The sequence below is a fragment of the Pristiophorus japonicus genome, chromosome 16, assembly GCF_044704955.1.
Source record: "Pristiophorus japonicus isolate sPriJap1 chromosome 16, sPriJap1.hap1, whole genome shotgun sequence".
Taxonomy (NCBI): Eukaryota; Metazoa; Chordata; class Chondrichthyes; family Pristiophoridae; genus Pristiophorus; species Pristiophorus japonicus.
Genome location: NC_091992.1, coordinates 113,380,306 through 113,404,559, shown reverse-complemented (window position 1 = coordinate 113,404,559; position 24,254 = coordinate 113,380,306). Strand labels below are relative to the sequence as shown.

At 45.9% G+C, this 24,254-nt stretch overlaps 1 protein-coding gene across 1 annotated transcript in view; it reads left to right on the top strand.

Moving 5' to 3' along the window:
- Window positions 1-22,811, top strand: part of faap100 (FA core complex associated protein 100) — a 35,899-nt gene extending 13,088 nt beyond the window's left edge. Inside the window, exons 3-9 of the mRNA XM_070858211.1 lie at window positions 1,885-2,873; window positions 6,430-6,586; window positions 7,787-8,610; window positions 12,568-12,710; window positions 13,064-13,180; window positions 17,108-17,194; window positions 21,480-22,811. Coding sequence (XP_070714312.1) covers window positions 1,885-2,873; window positions 6,430-6,586; window positions 7,787-8,610; window positions 12,568-12,710; window positions 13,064-13,180; window positions 17,108-17,194; window positions 21,480-21,611 — 2,449 coding nt within the window. The 3' untranslated portion in view covers window positions 21,612-22,811. The remainder of the gene's footprint in view (window positions 1-1,884; window positions 2,874-6,429; window positions 6,587-7,786; window positions 8,611-12,567; window positions 12,711-13,063; window positions 13,181-17,107; window positions 17,195-21,479) is intronic.
- Window positions 22,812-24,254: the final 1,443 nt, after the last annotated feature.

The following is a 24,254-nucleotide window of genomic DNA, read 5'->3' as shown; positions in this document are numbered from 1 at the left end:
TCCCTTGTTCTACCCCTCTCCTTTAAAATAATTGTTGTCTACCACCCCCAAGTCTCATCACAAGTTTTTCTCAGCCTCTGCACCAAGTGACAGTCCATCCTTGGTGATTTCAATCTTCATCTCAGACTGTCTTGCCCTTTCGCCTTTGAATTCACTGCCCTCCTGCCCTTCCTAAACCTCTCCCTCCACATAAACTCTCCTCCCCCTATTCACAACTATCTTGCCATCTCCCATGACACCTCTAATCCGCTGGTCGTGCTCACTGTCAAGGCCACCTCTGACCACTTCCATGTGTTCCTCACCATCCTTGTCTCCCTACCCCCTTCCAACCCCACTTCCTTCTGCGTCCACACGTGAAACAAATTGCTCCCACAAGTTATTTACAACTGCACTTTCAAACTTGAGCGTATCTGGTGCACAACTAATTTAGCCACCGATTGCCAAATCTGGTTAGACTGCAATAAGTGCTATTCGGCCTCACTCTGGCAAAACCACCCACTAATCCAGGATCGTCCTGGAGAGCAAATAGAACCCCTGGATTCTTTTCTCCACCAACAACCGTCTCCCCTTCTCCTCGTTTCCAATGTGCAAGGAACACATGAACTTCACAGTTACTACAATTAGGATCATCCATTCAGCTGCCTATGCTGCTCCTTTGAACCAGGAGTTCCTCTGACTCTGGCCCCTTGTGCATCCCCTCCTCCCTTCTCCCCACCATTGACAGTCATGCCTTCAGCCGTCCAGGCCCCTCGCTCTGGAATTCCCGTCTAGACCCATCTGCCTCCTCCCCCTCTCTCTCCTCCTATAAGACCCTTCTTAAATCCCACCTCTGACCCAGCTTTTGGTCACCCTACCTAATATCTCCTTCTTTCACTCAGCATCCATTTTTTCCTTTGCGTTTTTTCTACGTTAAAGACACTAGATAAATGCAAGTGGTTGTTATTGACATTTAAAAAAAATCAAAATTAAGGTAACTGGTGAGTAAATCGAGCTACATATGGCAAGTGTAGAAATTTGCCATGCCTTGGTTCATGACTTGCTATAATCACAGAGGTGGAAAAAATGGACAATATTCAAAAAAAAAAGTATATCTTGGTCCAACCATTTTGCACTCCTGTTTGCCAAGCCCTTGTCACTGCAGTATCCTCTAATCCCACATACAGTGCTTCAAAGTTTTCTGATCGCTGTATCCTTACATTCTGTGCACAGGTTTAAAGCGGTGCTTCACAAAGGTTTCAGATATTTTAGTCACAGAAAGCAGTTTTTAGCCTTTAATAACCAATTAACATGAACTGAAAGTTGCAATCTGATTGAGCAGGGGACTTGTTCACTGTTGCGTGTCGATGTGTGAGGCACTGAATGGAGGCTGCAACGAGGCCTGGGGTTATTTCTGTGCTTCTGATAACTTAATGCATCTGAGGACTTGGTGACTGTTCAATGCTGTTTGATCACAAACACATCACTTGGTACAGCTTATGTCCTGTCCTTAGAATAAAAACATAAAAATGCTGGAAATACACAGCAGGCCAAATCAGCATCTGTAAGGATCAAATACAGATTCTGATGTTTTGAGTGTGTACCGTTCCCCAGAAACTGTCCGGATGAGAGCATTGAGCCATATAATGGACTCTCATTGGCTTTGCTATATTAACGCAGCATATTCTTCACTATCAGTCATTCTCTGACTTGTCCCTGCGATTGCTCCATTATCTATAAGTGGGAAATTTATCTGGCAATTTGAACCACAAAGCCTCCTTGCAATATGGATACCCTCTCCGGATTGTGGCACTCTAAGATTTTAGTACATGATGGCATATCAAAAGTTTTGTTGCTGATTTTATCTACTTATGTCCCGTATAGAAATTATGCATTTTTATTTTCCAGCCTCGTTGAAGAGACAGGAGCTGAGGAATCGCCCCATGATGCTTCCCAATCGGAAAGTAACTGTGGGCGTCGCGGGCCTCCTGTCTGTGCTGTTGATGCTGAGAGCTGCCTCATCAGGGACCCTACGGTCTGCTCCTTCATCGTTTCACACGATGTTGTCGTGACGGTGGCGAAGGAGGATCAGAAATGGAGGATGAACGCCCTCCAACTCCCAGCTGTCGGCTGCGAGATTCCGATGCTCCAAACAATTGAAGAGATAGACCTCGCTTCTCATCCCAGTTTACTATCTTGTGCAAAATCCCCCGAGTCGAGATGCCCGCCAGTGCTGTGTTGCATTTACCCTCAGACTGAGCAGGATGCCAAGGAGCGGAAGGGGGGCGATGGCTACTTCTGTCTTGAATCATCGCTTTTCAGTCTCCTCTTTAGTGTGGATGCGAGCATGCTCCACTCGCCCATCGTACTTTGTGGGTTTCCAGACGGGCAATTTTGCTTCTTGCCCATGAAATACACCAAATCTGACGCCAAAGGGCATGCGTCACGAATGACAGTGCTGCACCACCTGGAACAGCCAGTTGTTTTTATTGGGGGCTTGACGTTGAGGCAGGAAGGGAGTGATGATCAGGATCACCAGTCATCCACGGACAAATCACTGATTCCCGACAGTATTGTAGTGATCGGGAAAGGTGGCAAAGTGCTGATTATCCAGTCCAGCCTTCAAATGGAGATGCGGCTTCCCAACTTCATTGAGTACCACCTTCGAGGCCCCGTCATCAGTGCCTGCTGCCGTGCCAGTACTCTCTATTACAGCACGGGCTCGGATTTTTTCAGTGTTGAGTTTGTACGTAGTGAGAATTCTTCTGGCGTTGCTGGGAGGACAGTCGATGAGGGGAACAGCCAAGCTGATGGTGTTTTGCCCTCCATCCTTACTCCCATTAGTCTAAACATCTGTGGGATTGTAGCTGTTTCCACACCTTCACTGATGCCCACAGGTAATCGATCTGCACCCTTAGCCAGGGCTCTGGTTCTGACGCAAGGTCGTCGACCTGAAACGTTAGCTCTGCTTCTCTCTCCACGCATGCTGCCCGACCCGCTGAATATTTCCAGCATTTTCTGTTTTTATCTGTGGTTTCATTGTTGTACCTTCTCCTCCTCCCAGTAATCGCAAAGGCGGAGTGATGCACTCTGGGGATTTAACTTCTGGAGTACGGGATTGAAAGAAACTGGCTGGAGATGGCTATGAACAGAACCAAATAATGATGTGTATATATCAAAAAACATGGCAATTATGTAGAGACCAGACAGTAGTACAGGCACACATTTAGCAGCTTTTGTGTTACTAGAAAGGTATTTGCATTCCTAAGTCTCTCTTAAAGGAAACCTTTTACAATCCATAAGAACATAAGAAATAGGAACAGGATTAGGCCATACGGCCCCTCGAGCCTGCTCCGCCATTCAATAAGATCGTTACTGATCTGTTCATGGACTCAGCTCCGCTTCCCCGCCCGCTCCTCATAACCCCTTATCCCCGTATCGTTTAAGAAACTGTCTATTTCTGTCTTAAATTTATTCAATGTCCCAGCTTCCACAGCTCTCTGAGATAGCGAATTCCACAGATTTACAACCCTCTGAGAGAAGAAACTTCTCCTCATCTCAGTTTTAAATGGGCTGCCCCTTATTCTAAGATCATGCCCTCTAGTTCTCGTCTCCCCCATCGATGGAAACATCCTCTCTGTATCCACCTTGTCAAGCCCTCTCATAATCTTATACATTTCGATAAGATCACCTCTCATTCTTCTGAATTCCAATGAGTAGAGGCCCAACCTACTCAACCTTTCCTCATAAGTCAACCTCCTCATCCCTGGAATCAACCTTGTGAACCTTCTCTGTACTGCCTCCAAAGCAAGTATATCCTTTTGTAAATATGGAAACCAAAACTGCATGCAGTATTCCAGGTGTGGCCTCACCAATACCCTGTACAACTGTAGCAAGACTTCCCTGCTTTTATACACCCTCCCCCTTGCAATAAAGGCCAAGATACCATTGGCCTTCCTGATCACTTGCTGTACCTGCATACTATCCTTTTGTGTTTCATGCACAAGTACCTCCAGGTCCTGCTGTACTGCAGCACTTTGCAATCTTTCTCCATTTAAATAATAACTTGCTCTTTGATTTTTTTTCTGCCAAAGTGCATGAGCTCACACTTTCTGACATTATACTCCATCTGACAAATTTTTGCCCACTCACTTAGCCTGTCTATGTCCTTTTGCAGATTTTTTGTGTCCTCCTCACACATTGCTTTTCCTCCCATCTTTGTATTGTCAGCAAACTTGGCTACGTTACACTCAGTCCCTTCTTCCAAGTCGTTAATATAGTTTGTAAATAGTTGGGGTCCCAGCACTAATCCCTGCGGCACCCCATTAGTTACTGGTTGCCAGCCAGAGAATGAACCATTTATCCCAACTCTCTGTTCTCTGGTAGTTAGCTAATCGTCTATCCATGCTAATATATTACCCCCAACCCCATGAACTTTTATCTTGTGCTAGGTACAAGAGGGCTAGGTACTTATCTTGTACTAACATTTCCCATCTTGGCTCCTCCTGGTTCAATATCCAGGATCAGAAAAGATGCTGATCTGCATGACTCCCTGTGGCTCCTTACTGAAATAGCTGAGTGTGCAGACCTGAAATGGAGGGCACAGTGGAGGCTTATGAAAGTTTACATTCATCTGATCTCTAGCATTGGCATTTAATTGTGTTCATCCTGGGCCGTGGAGGGGGGGGGGGGAAGGTGAATGTTCTATAGTATCGTTTGGACACAATCACAGTCTTGTCAAGGTATTGGTCCCATTGTAATCATAGAATCATAGAAGTTTACAGCACGGGAGGAGGCCATTTTGGTCCATCACAGTCGTGCCGGCCAACAAGAGGCTATCCAGCCTAATCCCATTTTTCAGCTCTAGGTCCGTAACCCTGCAGGTTACGGCACTTCAAGTGCACATCCAAGTACTTTTTAAATGTAGTGAGGGTTTCTGCCTCTATCACCCTTTCAGGTAGTGAGTTCCAGACCCCCATAACCTTCTGCGTGAAGAAATTTCCCCTCAAATCCCCTCTATACCTTCTACCAGTTACTTTAAATTTATGCCCCCTGGTTGTTGACCCCTCTACTAAGGGAAATAGGCCCTTTCTATCCTCAATGAGGTCTCCCCTCAGCCTCCTCTGTTCCAAGGAAAACAAATCCAGTCTATCCAATCTGCCCTCATAGCTAAGATTCTCCACTCCCGGCAACATCCTTGTAAATCTCCTCTGTACCCTCTCCAGTGCAATCACATCCTTCCTGTAATGCGGTGACCAGAACTGCACGCTGTACTCTAGCTGTGGCCTAATCAGTGTTTTATACAGTTCAAGCATAACCCCCCTGCTCTTAAATTCTGTGCCTTGGCTAATAAAGGCAAGTATTCCATATGCCTTCTTAACCACCTTATCTACCTGTCCTGCTACCTTCAGGGATCTGTGGATATGCACTCCAAGGTCCCTTTGTTCCTCAGTGACCTACCATTTAATGTGTATTCCCTTTCCCCTCCCCAAATGCATTACCTCACACTTCCCTGGATTAAATTCCATTTGCCCTATTCTGCCCACCTGACCAGTTGATTGATATCTTCCTGCAGTCCGCAGCTTTCTTCTTCATTATCAACCACACAGCCGATTTTACTATCATCTGCAAAATTCTTAATCATACCCGCTATATTCAAGTGTAGATCGTTGATATATATCACAAAAAGCAAGGGACCCAGTACTGAGCCCTGTAGAACCCCACTCGAAACATCCTTCTAGTCACAAAAACATCCATCAACCATTACCCTTTGCTTCCTGCCTCTGAATCAATTTTGGATCCAACTTGTCACTTTGCCCTGGATCCCATGGGCTTTTACTTTTGTGACCAGTCTGCCAAGTGGGACCTTATCAAAAGCTTTGCTAAAATCCATATACACTACCTCGACCCTCCTGGTTACCTCCTCGAAAAATTCAGTCAAGTTAGTCAGACACGAGCTTCTCTTAACATCCGTGCTGACTGTCCTGGATTAGTCCGTGTCTTTCTAAATGAAGATGTATCCTGTAATGTTGAGCTCCTGTAACTTAAGTGCTGACAGATCTCCTGCTGATGGTCATTCCTTGCACTGGTGATTCTTTGGGAGGATGATATCTGGAATGTGCTGTTTGTGGCTGTTGGGCATTGTTCTAATTTAACCACTATAGAATATCACATCTCCGGGGAGTGAAAATATTTTCTGCCATATTATTGCATTTTGACTCAGACTTCAAACTCTTTTGTGTGTTTTATATGAAGCGAAAAGTATATTTGAGAAAGGCCTCCGTAGTTTCTCTCTATGAATGTTCTGGTCCCGATTTTAACACTGGCAGGACTGTCTGGGCCTCAGAATCCAGACTGCTGTCGAGTCTGCTCTGTGATCAGAGACCAGGCTGCAGGTGAGCTGAGATGATGATGTGAGGTGTCCCTTTGTTCCCCACTTGTGTTTTTGACCAGGTGATGTCGACCTAGTAGCACTGACTGAGAAAGGAAAGGTGATGGCGTGTACCTTACCCCACAACCCGAGGGCAGCCCAGAACGTGAAGCTCGAGGCAGCAAGGGCAGGACAGCGCATTAAGGACCTTCTCTCTGGGATCGGCAGTGTCTCCAACAGGTAGGAGGACAATCCTTAAGTTTAAAATTTCCAGTTCCTTTTAGCAGTGCGCAGGTGCGCTGCCTGGTTCCGTACCGAGGCAGCCAGCCCAAGGGTTAACTTGCACTCTATGCTGAGCTGGCTGAACTCATTCACGGCAGTGGTGGGCATTCTGCAGTTGGCGGCAGTACCCCTGGGTTAAGGTGGGTTTGCTGCACCTGATCAGAAAGTGTGAACAGTAGGTGACGACCAGCAAAGGGAGTCAGGGGTTATGGGGAGTGGGCGGGGAAGTGGACTTAGATAAAGCAGACACCTCAAATCGCTGGAGAAATACCACCAGCGATGTCTCCATATGATCCTGCAAATCCCCTGGGAGGATAGACGCACCAACGTCAGTGTTCTCGATCAGGCCTATATCCCCAGCATCGAAGCACTGACCACACTCGACCAGCTCCATTGGGCGGGCCACATTGTCCGCATGCCCGACACAAGTCTCCCAAAGCAAGTGCTCTACTCGGAATGCCTACACGGCAGGCGATCCCCAGGTGGACAGATGAAACGTTTCAAGGACACCCTCAAAGCCTCCTTGATAAAGTGCAATGTCCCCACTGACTCTTGGGAATCCCTGGCCAAAGATCGCCCTAAGTGGAGGAAGAGCATCCGGGAGGGCGCTGAGCACCTCGAGTCTCGTCGCCGAGAGCATGCAGAAAACAAGCGCAGGCAGCAGAAGGAACGTGCAGCAAACCAGACTCCCCACCCACCCTTTCCTTCAATGACTGTCTGTCCCACCTGTAACAGAGACTAATTCCTGCATTGGACTGTACAGTCACCTATGAACTCACTTTTAGAGGGGAAGCAAGTCTTCTCTGTTTCGAGGGACTGCCTATGATGATGGAGTTGAGGCCAAGGTCAGATCAGCCATGATCTTATTGAATGGGGGAGCAGGCTCGAGGTGCCAAATGGCCTACTCCTGCTCCTATTTCTTTTGGTCTTATATATGACCAGGTTGGGCTCTGCTGTGACCCCCCTTCCACAGTTGGATAGTCTGCCAACTCTCACTGTCTAGGCTTACATATGAGTATTGGCTACTTGGATTATACACTGGGAGTCACTACCACCTGTAGAACTCTCTCCCAGCATAAGGCAACACTTGTAGGAGAGGAGGAGACACAATTGGGACACCAGAAAAACAAAATTAACTTTTTTTTTCTTTTCCCCCAGAATCATGTCCTTGAAGCATGTCATGCAGCAGAAAGACAAAGCCTTAAAAGGACTGAACCAGGACTTGAACATATGCTGCGCGCTGCTGTCCAATCAGGAAAACCAGGAAAAAGGAATGGTGCCCTCCAAACAACCTATCAGCTGCTGCATCACTGCAAGGTGGAACCGTTTACTGCTTCAGGATTCGCTAGTTGTTTCATGCATTTTGGAGAACCTCAGCGATTGGCCACTGGAACACAATTGGTCATTTTGTGTCAAGCTCGTTACCCACACATCTGCTCTGACCAAATGCTCGGACAGCACAGCCTATACTTATGCTTTCCCCATCAGTGAACTTCCACCCAGAAAGAAGATGGAGGTCACTGTCCCCTTGATCTCTGAGAGTGATAGTTTTATTGCACTTCCTGTGTCGGTTCACTGCTTTCTCTATTATAGCTTGAGCAGTATTATGGCAGGGAATGCCGGTGGACTGCCCTTCGCTCATAATTCCGCACTGCCTCCCAGACTTTCAGAAAGTGATGGGGTTTGCCTGCCTCTAAACACTCACGTTATTGATTTGTTAGATTGCCTGCACATTCACGAAGGAGGAGCAACGGAAATGGTGCCACCCCTGAATATCCACCACAAACCGAGCCCATCAGACGCATTGGAGATGTTCCTATGGTCCTTTATTTGCTCTGAGGTTAATGACGTTAAAGGCAATAAAAAGTTAAAAGGATCTTTCAGTGTTCCTGGCAGTGACAGGGCAGCTACAGGACCTTTCATGGCTTCCATCAAGTTGTCCTGTGAGCTGGTGAAGGTTGCTCTGAATGATTTTGGTACAGGTGGGGCGAGTTTTATTTTTGAATAATGAACTGAAATCTCTGTGCTCTAAATTCATATTCATGACTTGGATGAAGGGACCGAGTGTAACGTAGCCAAGTTTGCTGACGATACAAAGATGGGAGGAAAAGCAATGTGTGAGGAGTACACAAAAAATCTGCAAAAGGATATAGACAGGCTAAGTGAGTGGGCAAAAATTTGGCAATGGAGTATAATGTTGGAAAGTGTGAGCTCATGCACTTTGGCAGAAAAAAATCAAAGAGCAAGTTATTATTTAAATGGAGAAAGATTGCAAATTGCCGCAGTACAGCGGGACCTGGGGGTACTTGTGCATGAAACACAAGGATAGTATGCAGGTACAGCAAGTGATCAGGAAGGCCAATGGAATCTTGGCCTTTATTGCAAAGGGGATGGAGTATAAAAGCGGTGAAGTCTTGCTTCAGTTGTACAGGGTATTGGTGAGGCCACACCTGGAATACTGCGTGCAGTTTTGGTTTCCATATTTAAGAAAGGATATACTTGCTTTGGAGGCAGTTCAGAAAAGGTTCACTAGGTTGATTCCACTGATGAGGGGTTTGACTTATGAGGAAAGGTTGAGTAGGTTGGGCCTCTACTCATTGGAATTCAGAAGAAATGAAATCTTATCGAAACGTATAAGATTATGAGGGGGCTTGACAAGGATGATAGGGGAGACTAGAATTAGGGGGCATAATCTTAGAATAAGGGGCCGCCCATTTAAAACTGAGATGAGGAGGAATTTCTTCTCTGAGGGTTGTAAATCTGTGGAATTTGCTGCCTCAGAGAGCTGTGGAAGCTGGGACATTGAATATATTTAAGACAGAGATAGACAGTTTCTTAACCGATAAGGGAATAAGGGGTTATGGGGAGCGGGCAGGGAAGTGGACCCGAGTCCATGACCAGATCAGCCATAATCGTAATAAATGGCAGAGCAGGCTTGAGGGGCCGTATGGCCTACTCCGGCTCCTATTTCTTATGTTCTTAAATGTTTAAATCTGAGTCATTCTTTGGCAGCCTGCTGAGTGGCTGCACAGCCAACCTGTGCCGAGGCCTCTTCCACTGCCTCTACTCAGCCTACGCAGAATTTCCAGCTGCACTCCCCCATTGGGACAATTTCTGGCCGTGATTTGGAGCTTCCTTCAAAGGCCCGGCTGTGATCCGTTGTTTTGTGGGGATTACCACTGTGCGAACCCACTGACACATCGCAAAGCCTTTGGGGTAGATTTTGACTCTGTGATGCTGTAACTTCAATGGAAATAAAAATCGGGAGAGTTGTAAAACAGGCTGCTGGTATGTACACTATCTCACAAAGCCAAAATCCCCCCTCCCCCACCCCACCGCCTTGCTCTTTTCCTCATCAATCCTTCTCCTCTTGGTGGTCTTGTTAGCCTTCGTTCCAGGTTTAGCTGTTGTCCTCTGGTTCCTCATTATTCATGTGTCGGCAGATTATTCAATGGGCATCCCGCCCCCCCCACCCCCATGTCTGTACATGTGCAATTATCGCAGGGCTACAATTGTGGTACCTCCCATGGCTGAGCTGTCTACGACCAGTTGGCATTTCCGATAGGTCAGGAATGAGCTGTTGTCTCTGTGACTGGTTCTCCCGGTGCGGGTCACTCAGAGGTGCAGTGGAGATTGGTGGACTGTACAGTGCGTTGGTGCTGTTTGCGCCTCTCGGCAGCTCACTGGCATCTTCAGAGATCTGGCTGTGGTCTGGGCATCAAACATAGAGGGACAGCAGAGTTTGCGGCCGCCTTGCAGCTGCTATGTGGCCCTTCTGGCAGTCCTTTGTATGGAACATTCTGGAACTTTCTCTGAACTGAAGAATGAGATTTAAAACAAAAACCATGATCATTTTGACTAACTGCAGTCTGCTGATTTTCTCGTGGTAGAGTTTATTTGAGGGGCTGTTTTGTCATTAGAGTTTCAGTAAAGTATAACGGTCCAATTAAACTGGAAAACCAGGCAGCAAGGGCAATCATAAATTTTGTTTTTCCAAATTGAAGTTGAATCTGGCGAGAGTATATGGTTGCCAACTCTGGTTGGATGCATTCCTGGAGGTTTGATCACATGACCCCCCCACCCCCTGTCAACCGTCACACCCAGTCAAACAGCCTGTTTTTCCATCTCCCAATATTTTTGTAACTCATAAACAAGTGTTTAAAGAAAATAAAAAAAAAAAAGCACAATTTTTCTCCTGGGTTACTTGCAGCAGTGCTGAGGAGATTGATCTTTTAATTCCTGGAGTCTCCAGGGTGATTCTTCAGGGTTGGCAATCCTAAGGGAGCATTCTGAGTGGTATAAAACTAGGGTCAAGCACTAGTTGCACTAAAGATGGTGAGTTAAGAATATCACATAAGAAATGTAGTGGCTTAAGTATGCTTTTTTTCTATAGTGTAATGGTACCAATACATTAAACAGGCCTAGGGTGGGTTAGATTAGCTTAGGGTGGTTTGTCTCTCTTCCCCCTCCCCGCCTCCCACCCCCTCCTCACCCCCTCACCCTACCCTTCAACCACAGTCTTAATGATTTATTAACTGCTGGGGAATGGTGGGCTTTGAGCCATTTTTAATATATGTTACTGAAAGAGATCAGCAGGATCCACTCAGCACAGAACAGACTGAGGCCATTACTATGGTTACACAGATGTGCCATTATGAGATTTCTAATTTCTCCCCGTTTTAGTATGTATGGTGAAAATAGCATTCGTTCCAAGTCCTTGTGTTGCTCCTAATGACACCAACTATGGCAACGAATGTTCTGACGCAGGGTCATCGACCCGAAATGTTAACTCTGTTTTTCTCTCCATAGATGCTGCCTGACCTGCTGAGATTTCCAGCATTCTCTGTTTTTATTTCTGACACCAATTATGGGCTAGGTTTGGGGAAGGTGACTGGTTTGGGTGGGGTGGGACATTATCAAGAATGTGTTTCAGAAGAGGCAGAGACCGATAATTTATTTTTATTAAGACCAGCTAATTCCTTACTATTTTGTATGTGATGTATCTTTCCCCCCCCCCCCCCCCCCAAATAAACATTGAAATATGTTTTGTTTCTGGAGATCGGAGAATGCGTCGTGTTACATTGTCCTGGAAACTGACTGTCGTAGTGTTAATGTCTTGTCAGAAATCTATAAGCTTGAGTAAGTGAGATTGAGAGATTATCCATCTCCATTTGGCATAAAATGGGTTTGATGCTGATCCCAATTTCCATTGTCAGACAGCTATATACTACAGCGTTTCCAAGTCCTACAATCCTGTGTTCTGCCCACATGCTAAGATATGGCACTCATTTTATTCACATTGGAAGGATGAAAGATTGAGGGAACCCTTCAGGATTGAAACCAAAGACCTTTTGACTCCAAGTCTGGTGTTCAACAACCTACCCAACTTTGAAGCTTAGCACTTGACTGTTGCATTGTCAAAGTCGCTGCTAATTCAGGGACTAATTAGCTGGCATCTAGTGGCAGGATTTGTGTACTGCAGTGCTGGAACATTACTTTCCACTTGTCTGTCGGTCCTCAGACTGATATTACTGCAGGTAGCAGCTTAAAATGGAAGGCAGGTCCTACAGTGTCCTGATAAAATGCCGAAGCTAGTGCAAGCTTGTGAAATGTTTTACTTTTGCAAATGTTGCAGTTTTTTTAGGCTATTTTTGGGGGGTAGGATGTGTTCTAAACTGTGATTCTGATAATTTCATCGTAATGAATTAATTCTAGTCCCAAACCATGAGATGCTCCATTACCCTGAAAACACTTTTAGTTTCCTGCTTCTAATCTGATGGGCTTTTTTTGTAGTTAGTGACTTGGTTTACAAAGTCCCTGCTGTTCATACGATCAACAGCACGAACATTTTCTGAATGAGGTGGTTTCAAAGTGGCCCTGTCTGGGCTTTTCCAGAATCACGGCCCGAGTTGTTAAGTTCCTTTTTGTTTTCCCCCCAGGAAGTGCTGTGGAGAATGGATGCGAAGTCCTTCGATGGCTGCTGTCGGCAAATTCTGAGATGGAGACAGCAAGGATACAGCCTCCAGCGGTTGTGCATGGTACCGCACCAGACGGCAGCAGTGTCCGCATACTCTCAAAGCAGGTGATTGGTTAACGGTCGGTACTGTAGCAGAATGCCAGTCAGTTACTGCTGGGTTTACCTGTCCTGCCCACGATTATATAGTGAGAGACGGGAACCCTCAGAGAGCAGGAGCGACATTTACTAGAAGGTGGGAGTTCTCAGGTTATGGATTGATTTCCGTAAAGTTTCACTGAGATATTGCTCTTGTTGTACAGAATGTGTAGTGTTTGCTGCTTATTTAATTTAATTACAGTGGCAGCATTTAATGAATACTGGGTTGTACCCCTCTCTACCCACTGGCAGCATTTAGATGTCAGTGACATTTGGCCTCTCCAAACCCACAATGCATTGTTGCATTATTCCTTTGCCTGCAGGTTGATGTCACTGATTTCTCTGTTGATGGACCAGTCAGCGCGGTGGAAATTGTGATGGAGTGTTCCTCGCTGACCACGTTTTGTTTCTTGCATCAAGCACTTGCGCGGCGTGTCCAGGTAGGAAATCGATCGTCTGCCCGGGTCAGAGTTATCCTCTCCCGAGATGCCGTATGTTATCCAGTCTTTTGCAGTCCGTTCAGTGACTCGGACTGAAGCCTGCTGTGGTGCCATGTGTTGTCCAGTCCTGTGCAGTGTGCCCCAGTGTAACACTGAGCAATCCCTGAACTGGCCACCGCTTGTTACTTCACAGAATCTTACAGCACGGAAGGAGGCCATTTGGCCCATTGTGCCTGTGCTGGCTCTTGGTCTGGAATTGTTTCACTCAATGGGTGAAGCTGTTGTAAGATCCAGTTTGATCGTTGTGTATTTTCTCCTTGTTTCCGCGGAACAGCAGTCCTGTTAAATGGAGCTGTTAAAACCATTTTAGTTTTGATCTCGGTGCAAAAAAATTGGTTCACTTTGACCTGTTGTCTGTCTGCACTATTAGTCAATCATCTAAAAGTATTAATTAAATGCTGCCAATTAAAATGAAAGGAAAGTCCATGGGGAACCCCTTGCTATTCAAAGTACTCCTCCCATTATATGCAGTACAGGTGCAGCGTCGAAAATCTGGAATCCGGACTCGGGGACAAGCAGTGTCAGGGTCGTTCGGAATCCGTAAAATGTTCCGGAATCCAGACCTGCCAAACTCTGGGCCTTGCTGCCACTCTCCCCGCCCCGCCCATGCTGCCCTTACCGCGGGGCCTCCTCGCTGGAGCCCTCAGCGGAGCCCGCCTGCCCGAACATGTCCTCGGCGGGGCCCAGACCCTCTTCCCTCAGTGGGCCCCTTCCCCTCTTCTGACATTCTGAAATCCGGAAATACCCGATCCTGGTCTCGGGTGTTTCCGGATTCGTGATGTCAGAAAGCAAATCGAAAGCCCGGAATCCGGAACGGCCTTGGTTCCGAGGGTTCCGGATTCTCGAAGCTGCGCCTGTAATATCGATTTGACAGAATTTTGTTTGACATTTTAGAATAAAGTCAGTTTTCTTGCATGGAGAGCCTTGCGTTAAGTTGCTGCAGTGTCCTCACCAATGTCTGTAGGAAACCATAATGGGACCGGACCTCCAAACTAGCTCTTCTGGAGCCATGGTACCCCAGGAAACCACGTTACCGGGTGAGGAATCTGTGAGGAGGGAACCTTGTGTTCAGCATCTTTATATTAGTAAGCAAAAGGGAAAATTTACAATTCTGCTGAGTGTTATTTTACTCTATAAAATGGGGATGAACTTTGAACAAGAAGCAAGCCTCCTGGACATCGCTTTCCCTATATTAATAATAATAATAACTTTTATTTATATAGCGCCTTTAACGTAGTAAAACGTTACACAGCAGTGTAACAAGATAAAACCGATAAATTTGACATTGAGCCACAAAAGAAGGAATTAAGGCAGATGACCAAAAGCTTGGTTAAAGAGGTAGGTTTTAAGGAATGTCTTAAAGGAGGAAAGAGAAGTAGAGAGGCAGAGAGTTTTAGGGAGGGAGTTCCAGAGTTTAGGGCCCAAACAGCTGAAGGCAAGCCCACGATGGTTGAGCAGTTATAATGTGGGATGTTCAAGGGGGCAGAATTTGAGGAGCGCAGACATCTTGTGGGGTTGTGAAGCTGAAGAAGATGACAGAGATAAGGAGGGGCAAGGCCATGGAGTGATTTGTCAACAAGGATAAGAATTTTGAAATTGAGGCGTTGTTTAACCGGGAGCCAATGTAAGTCAGAAAGCACAAGGGATGCGAGTTAGGATACGGGCTGCAGAGCTTTGGATGACCCCAAGTTTACGAAGTGTGGAATGTGGGAGGCCAGCCAGGCGTGCGTTGGAGTAGTCAAGTCTAGAGGTAACAAAGGCATGAATGAGGGTTTCAGCAGCAGAAGAGCTGAGGCAGGGACATAGGTGGGCAATGTTACGGAGGAGGAAAAAGGCGGTTTTAGTTATGCCGCAGATATGTGGCTGGAAACTCATTTCAGGGTCAAGTATGACACCTAGGTTGCGAACACACTTGTTCACCCTCAGATTGATGCTAGGGAGAGGGACAGAGTCAATGTTTAAGGAACGCACTTTGTGGCGGGGACCAATAATAATGGCTTCAGTCTTCCTGATATTTAATTGGAGAAAATATTTGCTCATCCAGTACAGGATGTCGGACAAGCAGTTTGACAATTTAGATACCAAGCAGGGGTCGAGAGAAGTGGTGGTGAGGTAGAGCTGGGTGTCGTCAGCGCACATGTGGAAACTGACTAGGTGATTTCGGATGATATCGCCAAGGGGCAACATATAGATGAGAAACAAGACGGGGCCAAGGACAGATCCTTGGGGGACACCAGAGGTAACGATGCGGGAGTGGGAAGAGGAGCCATTGCAGGAGATTTTCTGGCTACGATTAGCTAGATAAAAATGGAACCAGGCGAGTGCAGTCCCACCTAGCTGGCCGATGGTTGCGAGGCATTGGAGGAGGATGGAGTGGTCAACTGTGTCAAAGGCTGCAGACAGGTCCAGAAGGACGAGGAGGGATAGTCTTCCTTTGTCACATACAAAGGATGTTATTTGTGACTTTGATGAGAGCCATTTCGGTACTGTGGTAGGGCCGAAAACCAGATTGAAGGGATTCAAACGCTGAATTCAGGGAAAGATGGTCACGGGTTTGGGAGGCGACAACACGTTCAAGTACTTTGGACAGGAAAGGGAGGTTGGAGATGGGGCGATAGCTAGCAAGCAAAGTGGGGTCGGTCAAGGATTGTTTTTTTTGAGTAGAGAGGTGATGATGGCAGTTTTGAAGGAGAGGGTAACAGTACCTGAGGAGAGAGAACATTAACAATGTCGGCTAACATGGGAGCCAGAAAAGGAAGTTAGGTGGTCAGCAGTTTAGTGGGAATAAGATCAAGGGAGCAGGAAGTGGGTCTCATGGACAAGATGAGAGCGGAGAGATCAAGAGGGGAGATCGGGGGTTAGGGCTAGGGCAGGTGGAGGCAACAGATGAAGTTTGGCCTTGTGGGTTAGGTGAAGGAAGGGAACTCGCAGAGGCAACTGACTGGGTGGTCTCAATCTTTGAGGCAAAGAAGTCCATGAGCTCCTCACACGTTGTTGACAAAAACATTGGGAGTGTGCTACCTGTCTCTATAGGTGTGGATAAACGTTTGAATCATTGGTTCCACAGTGGGAGATGAGAAAAGGTGTTCAGCCCATCAAAGCCCATCCCTCTAATACCCTAACTCTCCCATTATAGCATCCAGCTGTACTTTAAGCATCACTTTTTTTCCTTTACATGTCCTTTATTTCAAAGCCATTCGCTATACTTAAAAAAGAAAAGGCTGATCGCACAGCTGCAGAATGCAGTGTTGGGGGAAATGTAAAAAGCGGGCTGGCGTCAATCAGCTGTTCCCATAGTGTGGGCCGTGGAATGGTGGGTCTCGCATCCCTCGCTGATTCCTGACATGGCAAGTTCATAGTCTTTTGCTAATGGTGGGGTGGGAGAGAGAGAAGAGAGAGAGAGAGAGAGAGAAATAGAGCCCAGTACGTCTGCATAGGAAGGGTGCAAAGATCAGGAAGGGTGTTGGCTCCGCCATGCCTGTTCTCAGCCCCCACCCCCACCACTCAAAACACTGGCCAGTAACAACAAGTTGTCTGTGTATCTCCTTGGTTGAGAACTGGTTTCTTGTTGGAGCACTTGAAGAGGGAAGGACAGAGGGTGTGACAGGACAGCAGTAGTAACAGTAATACTTTTCCTTAACATAGAAAGAAACTTTTTAAAAGCACTGATGGTTTGGTTTGTGAAGAAACTATTGATATTTCTCAGTCAAAAAGTCACTGTGTTTATAAAAAGAATGAAACGAGTGGGACATACAATGTTGGCAAAGCTCATTAAAATACACCTTTAAAACCTTCATGGCAAGATTGTCATTTTACCAGTCCTTTCAGATTGATTTATTGTATGTGCGTTTCCTTTACACTGAACAGATGCTTTTGGAGCGGAGTTCTCTCTGTGGTGACTCACTGCCTGGCCTTCGAGTACAGTGTCTCAGGCAGCTGGTACACAATGCAGAGGTAAGGGCCGTGTGAAGTAAGCTGGGGAGTATTGCAGAGGTTGGGGTGAGGTGCTGGACAGATGTTGGACAGCAGACTGCTTGCAATCATGTTGCTGAAAAACATGAACCCCCCCCCAAGATTAATAGTGTGTGCTCCTCTCCCCCCCCCCCCCCCCCCCCCCATTCTGATAGTCCGTGACAACCTGATAACACAGAGCATTATTCCTTGAATATGGAAGGTTACCTATTCAAGGGCAATGCCTGGATTATGATTTAACCAGGCTCAGCAGCCTGTCTGAAGTGAAGTTGTTCAGAGGAGCTGTGTTCACTAGTAGCACAGCTGGGGGAGCTAAGAAAAAAATGAACTGATCTGTGTCTGATCAACGTGCCTCTGATACCACAAGTAGAAATCATTTCAAACAGTCCTGGGGCCAACTACCTACAGGGCACTCGATCATTCCAAATACATTCTGCTACTTCCATGAATAGTTGTACAAGAAATGCCGCACAACCTGCCATAGTGACAGCCAGCATTTCGGTTCTTGCTGGTTTAATGTAATGAGCACCCTCTGCTTATCCCAGAACAGGGAAGAGCACCCTTGTACTAATCACTAGCACTAGCACTAGCACTGTACTGCTGCTTGGCTGTGTTTCCTGAGCAGGTGGGTAGTTCTTCCAAAACCTGTTTGCCTGGTTGCTAGCTGGTCTGTGCTGTATCATTAACATCCATTAACCTCTGAATTTTAAACGACAGCAAAGAATGACTAAGAAAGCAATAAAGAAAGGAAAGATAGATTACGAAAGTAAACTTGTGCAAAACATAAAAACAGATAGTAAAAGCTTTTACCGATATATAAAACGGGAAAAAAATGATTAAAGTAAATGTTGGTCCCTTAGAAGATGAGAAGGCGGATTTAATAATGGGAAATGTGGAAATGGCTGAGACTTTAAACAATTATTTTGCTTCGGTCTTCACAGTGGAAGACACAAAAACCATGCCAAAGATTGCCTATCACGGGAATGTGGGAAGGGAGGACCTTGAGATAATCACTATCACTAGGGGGGTAGTGCTGGACAGGCTAATGGATCTCAAGGTAGACCAGTCCACTGGTCCTGATGAAATGCATCCCAGGGTATTAAAAGAGATGGCGGAAGTTATAGCAGATGCATTCGTTATAATCTACCAAAATTCTCTGGACTCTGGGGAGGTACCATCGGGTTGGAAAGCAGCTAATGTAACGTCTCTGTTTAAAAAAGGGGGCAGACAAAAGGCAGGTAACTATAGGCTGGTTAGTTTAACATCTGTAGTGGGGAAAATGCTTGAAGCTATCATTAAGGAAGAAATAGCAGGATATCTAGATAGGAATAGTGCAATCAAGTAGACGCAACATGGATTCATGAAGGGGAAATCATGTTTTACTAATTTACTGGAATTCTTTGAGGATATAACGAGCATGGTGGATAGAGGTGTACCGATGGATGTGGTGTATTTAGATTTCCAAAAGGCATTCGATAAGGTGCCACACAAAAGGTTACTGCAGAAGATAAAGGTACGCGGAGTCAGAGGAAATGTATCAGCATGGATAGAGAATTGGCTGGCTAACAGAGAGTCGGGATAAATGGGTCCTTTTCGGGTTGGAAATTGGTGGTTAGTGGTGTGCCACAGGGATCGGTGCTGGGACCACAACTGTTTACAATATACATAGATGACCTGGAAGAGGGGACAGAGTGTAGTGTAACAAAATTTGCAGATGACACAAAGATTAGTGGGAAAGCGGGTTGTGTAGAGGACACAGAGAGGCTGCAAAGAGATTTAGATAGGTTAAGCGAATGGGCTAAGGTTTGGCAGATGGAATACAATGTCGGAAAATGTGAGGTCATCCACCTTGGGGAAAAAAAAACAGTAAAAGAGAATATTATTTGAATGGGGAGAAATTACAACATGCTGCGGTGCAGAGGGGCCTGGGGGTCCTTGTGCATGAAACTCTTTTGGATCCTTGTGCATGAATCCCAAAAAGTTAGTTTGCAGGTGCAGCAGGTAATCAGGAAGGCGAATGGAATGTTGGCCTTCATTGCGAGAGGGATGGAGTACAAAAGCAGGGAGGTCCTGCTGCAATTGTATAGGGTATTGGTGAGGCCGCACCTGGAGCACTGCGTGCAGTTTTGGTCACCTTACTTAAGGAAGGATATACCAGCTTTGGAGGGGGTACAGAGACGATTCACTAGGCTGATTCCGGAGATGAGGGGGTTACCTTATGATGATAGATTGAGTAGACTGGGTCTTTACTCGTTGGAGTTCAGAAGGATGAGGGGTAATCTTATAGAAACATTTAAAATAATGAAGGATAGACAAGATAGAGGCAGAGAGGTTGTTTCCACTGGTCGGGGAGACTAGAACTAGGGGGCACAGCCTCAAAATACGGGGGAGCCAATTTAAAACCGAGTTGAGAAGGAATTTCTTCTCCCAGAGGGTTGTTAATCTGTGGAATTCTCTGCCCAGGGAAGCAGTTGAGGCTAGCTCATTGAATGTATTCAAATCACAGATAGATTTTTAACCAATAAGGAAATTAAGGGTTATGGGGAGTGGGCGGGTAAGTGGAGCTGAGTCCACGGCCAGATCAGCCATGATCTTGTTGAGTGACGGAGCAGGCTCGAGGGGCTAGATGGCCTACTCCTGTTCCTAATTCTTATGTTCTTATGAACCTGTGTCAAGGTTTATGCTACTGAATGAACTATTCCTTGATGGGGTTTGTCTTTGTGTTTTCCTTTGTTGTGACCAGCAATATCGTGGGTCGATGCGGTGTTTGGTGATGGACCATAGTAATGTTTGTTAAAGGGACAGTTGTGACATAACGAGCAGAGTCTCGTGTTTGATTGCCAGTACATACTGCAAGAGACATCAGCTAACTCAGTATCAGAAGCATCACTACAGTTAGCTCAGTATCCATGGGTTAAAGAGGGGAAATACACAGCCAGGTTCTGTTTACTATCAACTGAGCCCTTTTGGGAACTGCTTGTGGTGGGTTTCAGCTGTGAGCAGCATTAAGCTTGGTTGTGATGCCTCAAGTAGTTGAATACCCAGTCAATACTCACTATCTGGGCATGCATCTGCAGAATGACTACTTTAAGGCTGGTACTGAGGGCTGACAGCACCCATGGAACCTTATACTATTAATGTCAGTGCCTAATTTTCCATGTCATAGCTTCGTATTAAACCGCAAGCTTTTCACTGGGCACATTGTCATTATAGCTCCTGATCTCTTCCTGACCAGTTAACTGCAGCTAATCCAAGTGTACAAGGGCAGAAAATACAAGTTATTTCATTGAAGTGTATTAATTTTATTAGATTAATGCTTTATATGTGTATATCTCTGCATAAAACGGTTTCAGCCCTACATATAATAATACATATTCAGTCCTCTGTAGGTAAACATGTGGATGTTCAATCTATATAATATCGATTCATTCTGATGGAGGTTAAAGTTTTAAGTTTCACATTTTTCTCAGGGGATAGACAAATTCAGCAGGCCAATGTATGCTAAGAATTTAATATGATTTACCTAATATTACATGTCAACTTTTTATAAAACGCCTGCTGTTGTAATGACTTTTTTGGTAGAGAATTTGCCTTGCATGCTCGAGACTTCTGGTGGCAGCAAAAGATAATTCACAAAGCTCTCCATTTTGCCTTTATAGAAAAGCTGCAAATCACCAAAAGAATACCCTAGCAGTCCAGCAACCCAGGGTTCGAGGGTTCAAATCCCACCATGGCAAGTTGTGAAATTGACTTCAATAAGTCTGGTTCTGCCACTCCTACTTGCTCTGGCCTGCATGTGACTCCACACAATGTTGATGACGATGAATGCCCTCAGAGCAATTAAGGGTGGGAAATAAATACTGTGCCCACCTCCCACCTCCCAAGAATAAATATAGTCTGTTTATTTTTTTTTTAATCCTCTTATTTTTAGTGACTGGGAGGCAGATTCAGTCCATAAACAGAACTCCTGTCCCAACAAAAAGGCTGTAGCAGTTAAATTTGAAAACGATAAAGTATCGGATTTGTTTTTCTTGATCGAGCTCAATGCCACCGTTTAAGGTCTGAGATCCGCATGTAGACTTTGACCGACTTTCCGAATGTATTTTTGTGAGAGAGGGTTGGTGGGAAGCGGTTCCGAGTGCGATGCTGAAACACACACTCTTCCGACTGCCCAGAGTAACAGATCGGATGACAATCCTGTTTGTTTTATAGAACTCTTGCAATCTTCAAGCGGTGATTTCTTTATTTGGATTTTGTTTTGTTGCAGGCCCTTCTTAAAGAGGTGCAGTCAGTGCGTGACCAGTTGTGTCTTGGGGCAGAAACGAATATGAGTGACGCCGCGGCCAAACTTCTGCTACTCTACGGGCAGCTGAGGAGCACGGATCTAGTGATTGTGTAACGGGTGAAGTTGTTCAACCTGCCACAGTCTCCAGAATGGCCCCTGAGCTTGTTTCCCACTTTATTCTTCAACCGTCGACATCTAATGATTGGGGTCCTTTTACGCTCTGACCCGATTTGAAGTTACTGTCTTGTTGTACGCTGATCTTCTGGTAGAGCAGCAGCCGTCTCTCTTTCATTTGCTGTGTGTCTTGTAAAAGGAACTTGCATTTTTGTAGCTCCTTTCACAGTCTCGGGGAAATCCCAAAGCAGTTCATCGCCAATGAGGAGGAGTGTAATCACTGTCGTTTTGTAGTGACCAATTTGTGCACAACAAGGTCCCACAAACAGCAATGAGATAAATGACTCCCATAACCTGTTTAGGTGGTGTTGGTTGAGGGATACATTGATCAAGACATCAGGAGAGATGCCTACTCTTTCAATCGTGCCATGAGATCTTGTGTGTCCACTTAAACAAGCAAATGGGGCTTTGGTTTAATGTCTTATCTGAAAGATGTCACCTCAGTACTGCATTGACGTGTCGGCCAAGATAATGTGCTCAAGTCCTGGGTTGGGCCTTGAATCCGCGATCTTCTGACTCTGAGGCAAGCGTGCGACCATTGAGCCAAGCTGACACTCCAGTTATTGCAGAAAATATAATAACAACCATCTTAGAGAATGCAAATATCTGGGCTGGTCTACATAACCAGAGTCTCTGCACTCCAAACATAATTAATTGTGGGAAGCACTCGAAGGCATTTCAGTGATGTGCCGGAGTTCTATATATACCCAAGGGGAATGGCAGTGGTGGCCATGGAGGAATCGGGGACCAATGCCAGTTGGCGTCTATAGCCTGATATTCTTTTACGACATCCACGGTCTGTACAGTCTGCACAGTCTGCACAAGTCTCATTGCCAAATAAATAAGAACTCTTGTAACCTAGAATTTCACAGTTGTGAAGTGTCTGCCCTGGCGCAGTGTCAGGTAAAAGAAGGAAAGATTGGATTGACATAGCGCCTTTCACAACCACCGGACGTCTCAAAGCGCTTTAGAGCCAGTGAAGTACTTTTGGAGTGTAGTCACTGTTGTAATGTGGAGTTGTCACAGGCATTTAAAGTGGGAAGCTGGTTTTGCCACGTGATAGTGATGCAGAACTGTAATTTAGCAAAAATGCAGCATTGTAAAATTGTTTGCCAATAAAATGCTGAATGGTATTCAAAATCTTTTGTGATTTTTTTTCTGGTAAAAGCTAGTGAGCATAATATTGGAAAAGCTGGAGGTAAAGTTGCTGTCCCCGACCCATTCAGACTATGAAGGCCCCCCCCATTTTGATCCTCCGTCTGTGCTGAGGCAGCTGAGTGAAGCCAACACGTGCTGGGGCACAAAAATCGGCCTTGGTGCCCCAGGGCTAGAGATGAGGAAAATTGGACCACGTTCTTTCTCCTGATTGCTGTCTTGCTGGAAAATGCAGATTTGGACGTTGATTGACAACAGGTCTGTGTTTGGCCGACCAATGCTCACTGCTGAGGCTGACGCATAAACAACGCCCAACGGCATAATCAGTGCTTCAGTGAGGAAGGTGACATCTTCAGAAGGGCAGGAGGGAAGAAAATTGGAGAGGGAAAAATTATGAAGGAACCACACTAAGGTCAGAAGTTGAGTTTTTCCCTGACGATTATACAATGTTCAGCCCCAATCGCAATTCCTCACATAATGAAGCGGTCCCTGTCAGCACACAGCAAAGTTTGGACAACAGCCAGGCTCAAGTGGCAAGTAACATTTGCAACAAGTGCCAGACAATGACCATTTCCAACAAGAGAGTCTAACCATCTCCAGTTGATATTCAATGGCAATACCATTGCTCAATCTTCCACCATCAACACGCTGGGGGTCGCCATTGACCAGAAACTCAACTGGACCAGCCACATAAATGTTGTGGCGACTAGCGCAGATCAGAAGCTGGGTATTCTGCTGCAAGTGGCTCACATTCTGACTCCCCAAAGGCTCTCCGTCACGTACAAGTTAGGAGTGTGATGGAATACTCTCAACTTGCCTGGATGGGTGCAGCTACAGCAATAATTGAAGCTCAACACCATCCAGGACAAAGCAGCCCGCTTTTAACAGCAGTCCATCCACCAGCTGAAACATCCACTCCCTCCACCGGGGCTGCCGTGTGTACTATCCACAGGACACTGATGATCATCACATGGCAAATCCCACAATTCATTACACTTAGCCACATGTTGTGTGATCTGCTGCCCAAGTAATGCAATTTTGCATAAACAGTCCTACAGGCAATTGAAATGTCAGTTTCTGAGTGGATCCGTATGAAAGCATAGGAAGTCATGATTAGACGGTACAGTCCTTTGGTCAGACCACACCGTGAGTGCTGTGTCCAGTTCTGGGCACCAAGAAATGAGACGCATTGAAGCACTGAGACAGTGCGGAGGCTGCTCCCGAGTGTCAGAGGCGTGACATATGAGCAGAGACGCGAGCAACATGGGTTCTTCAGCCTGGAAAGGAGGCAGCTGAGAGGTGATGTTACAGAGTTACCCAAGATAGTAAATGATAAGGAAAATATGAAGGTGGAATACTATAAACTGGAAGTAGGACAAAAGGGCACCAGTTCAAACCAATAAAAGGCCATCTTGGTGCTGATATCCA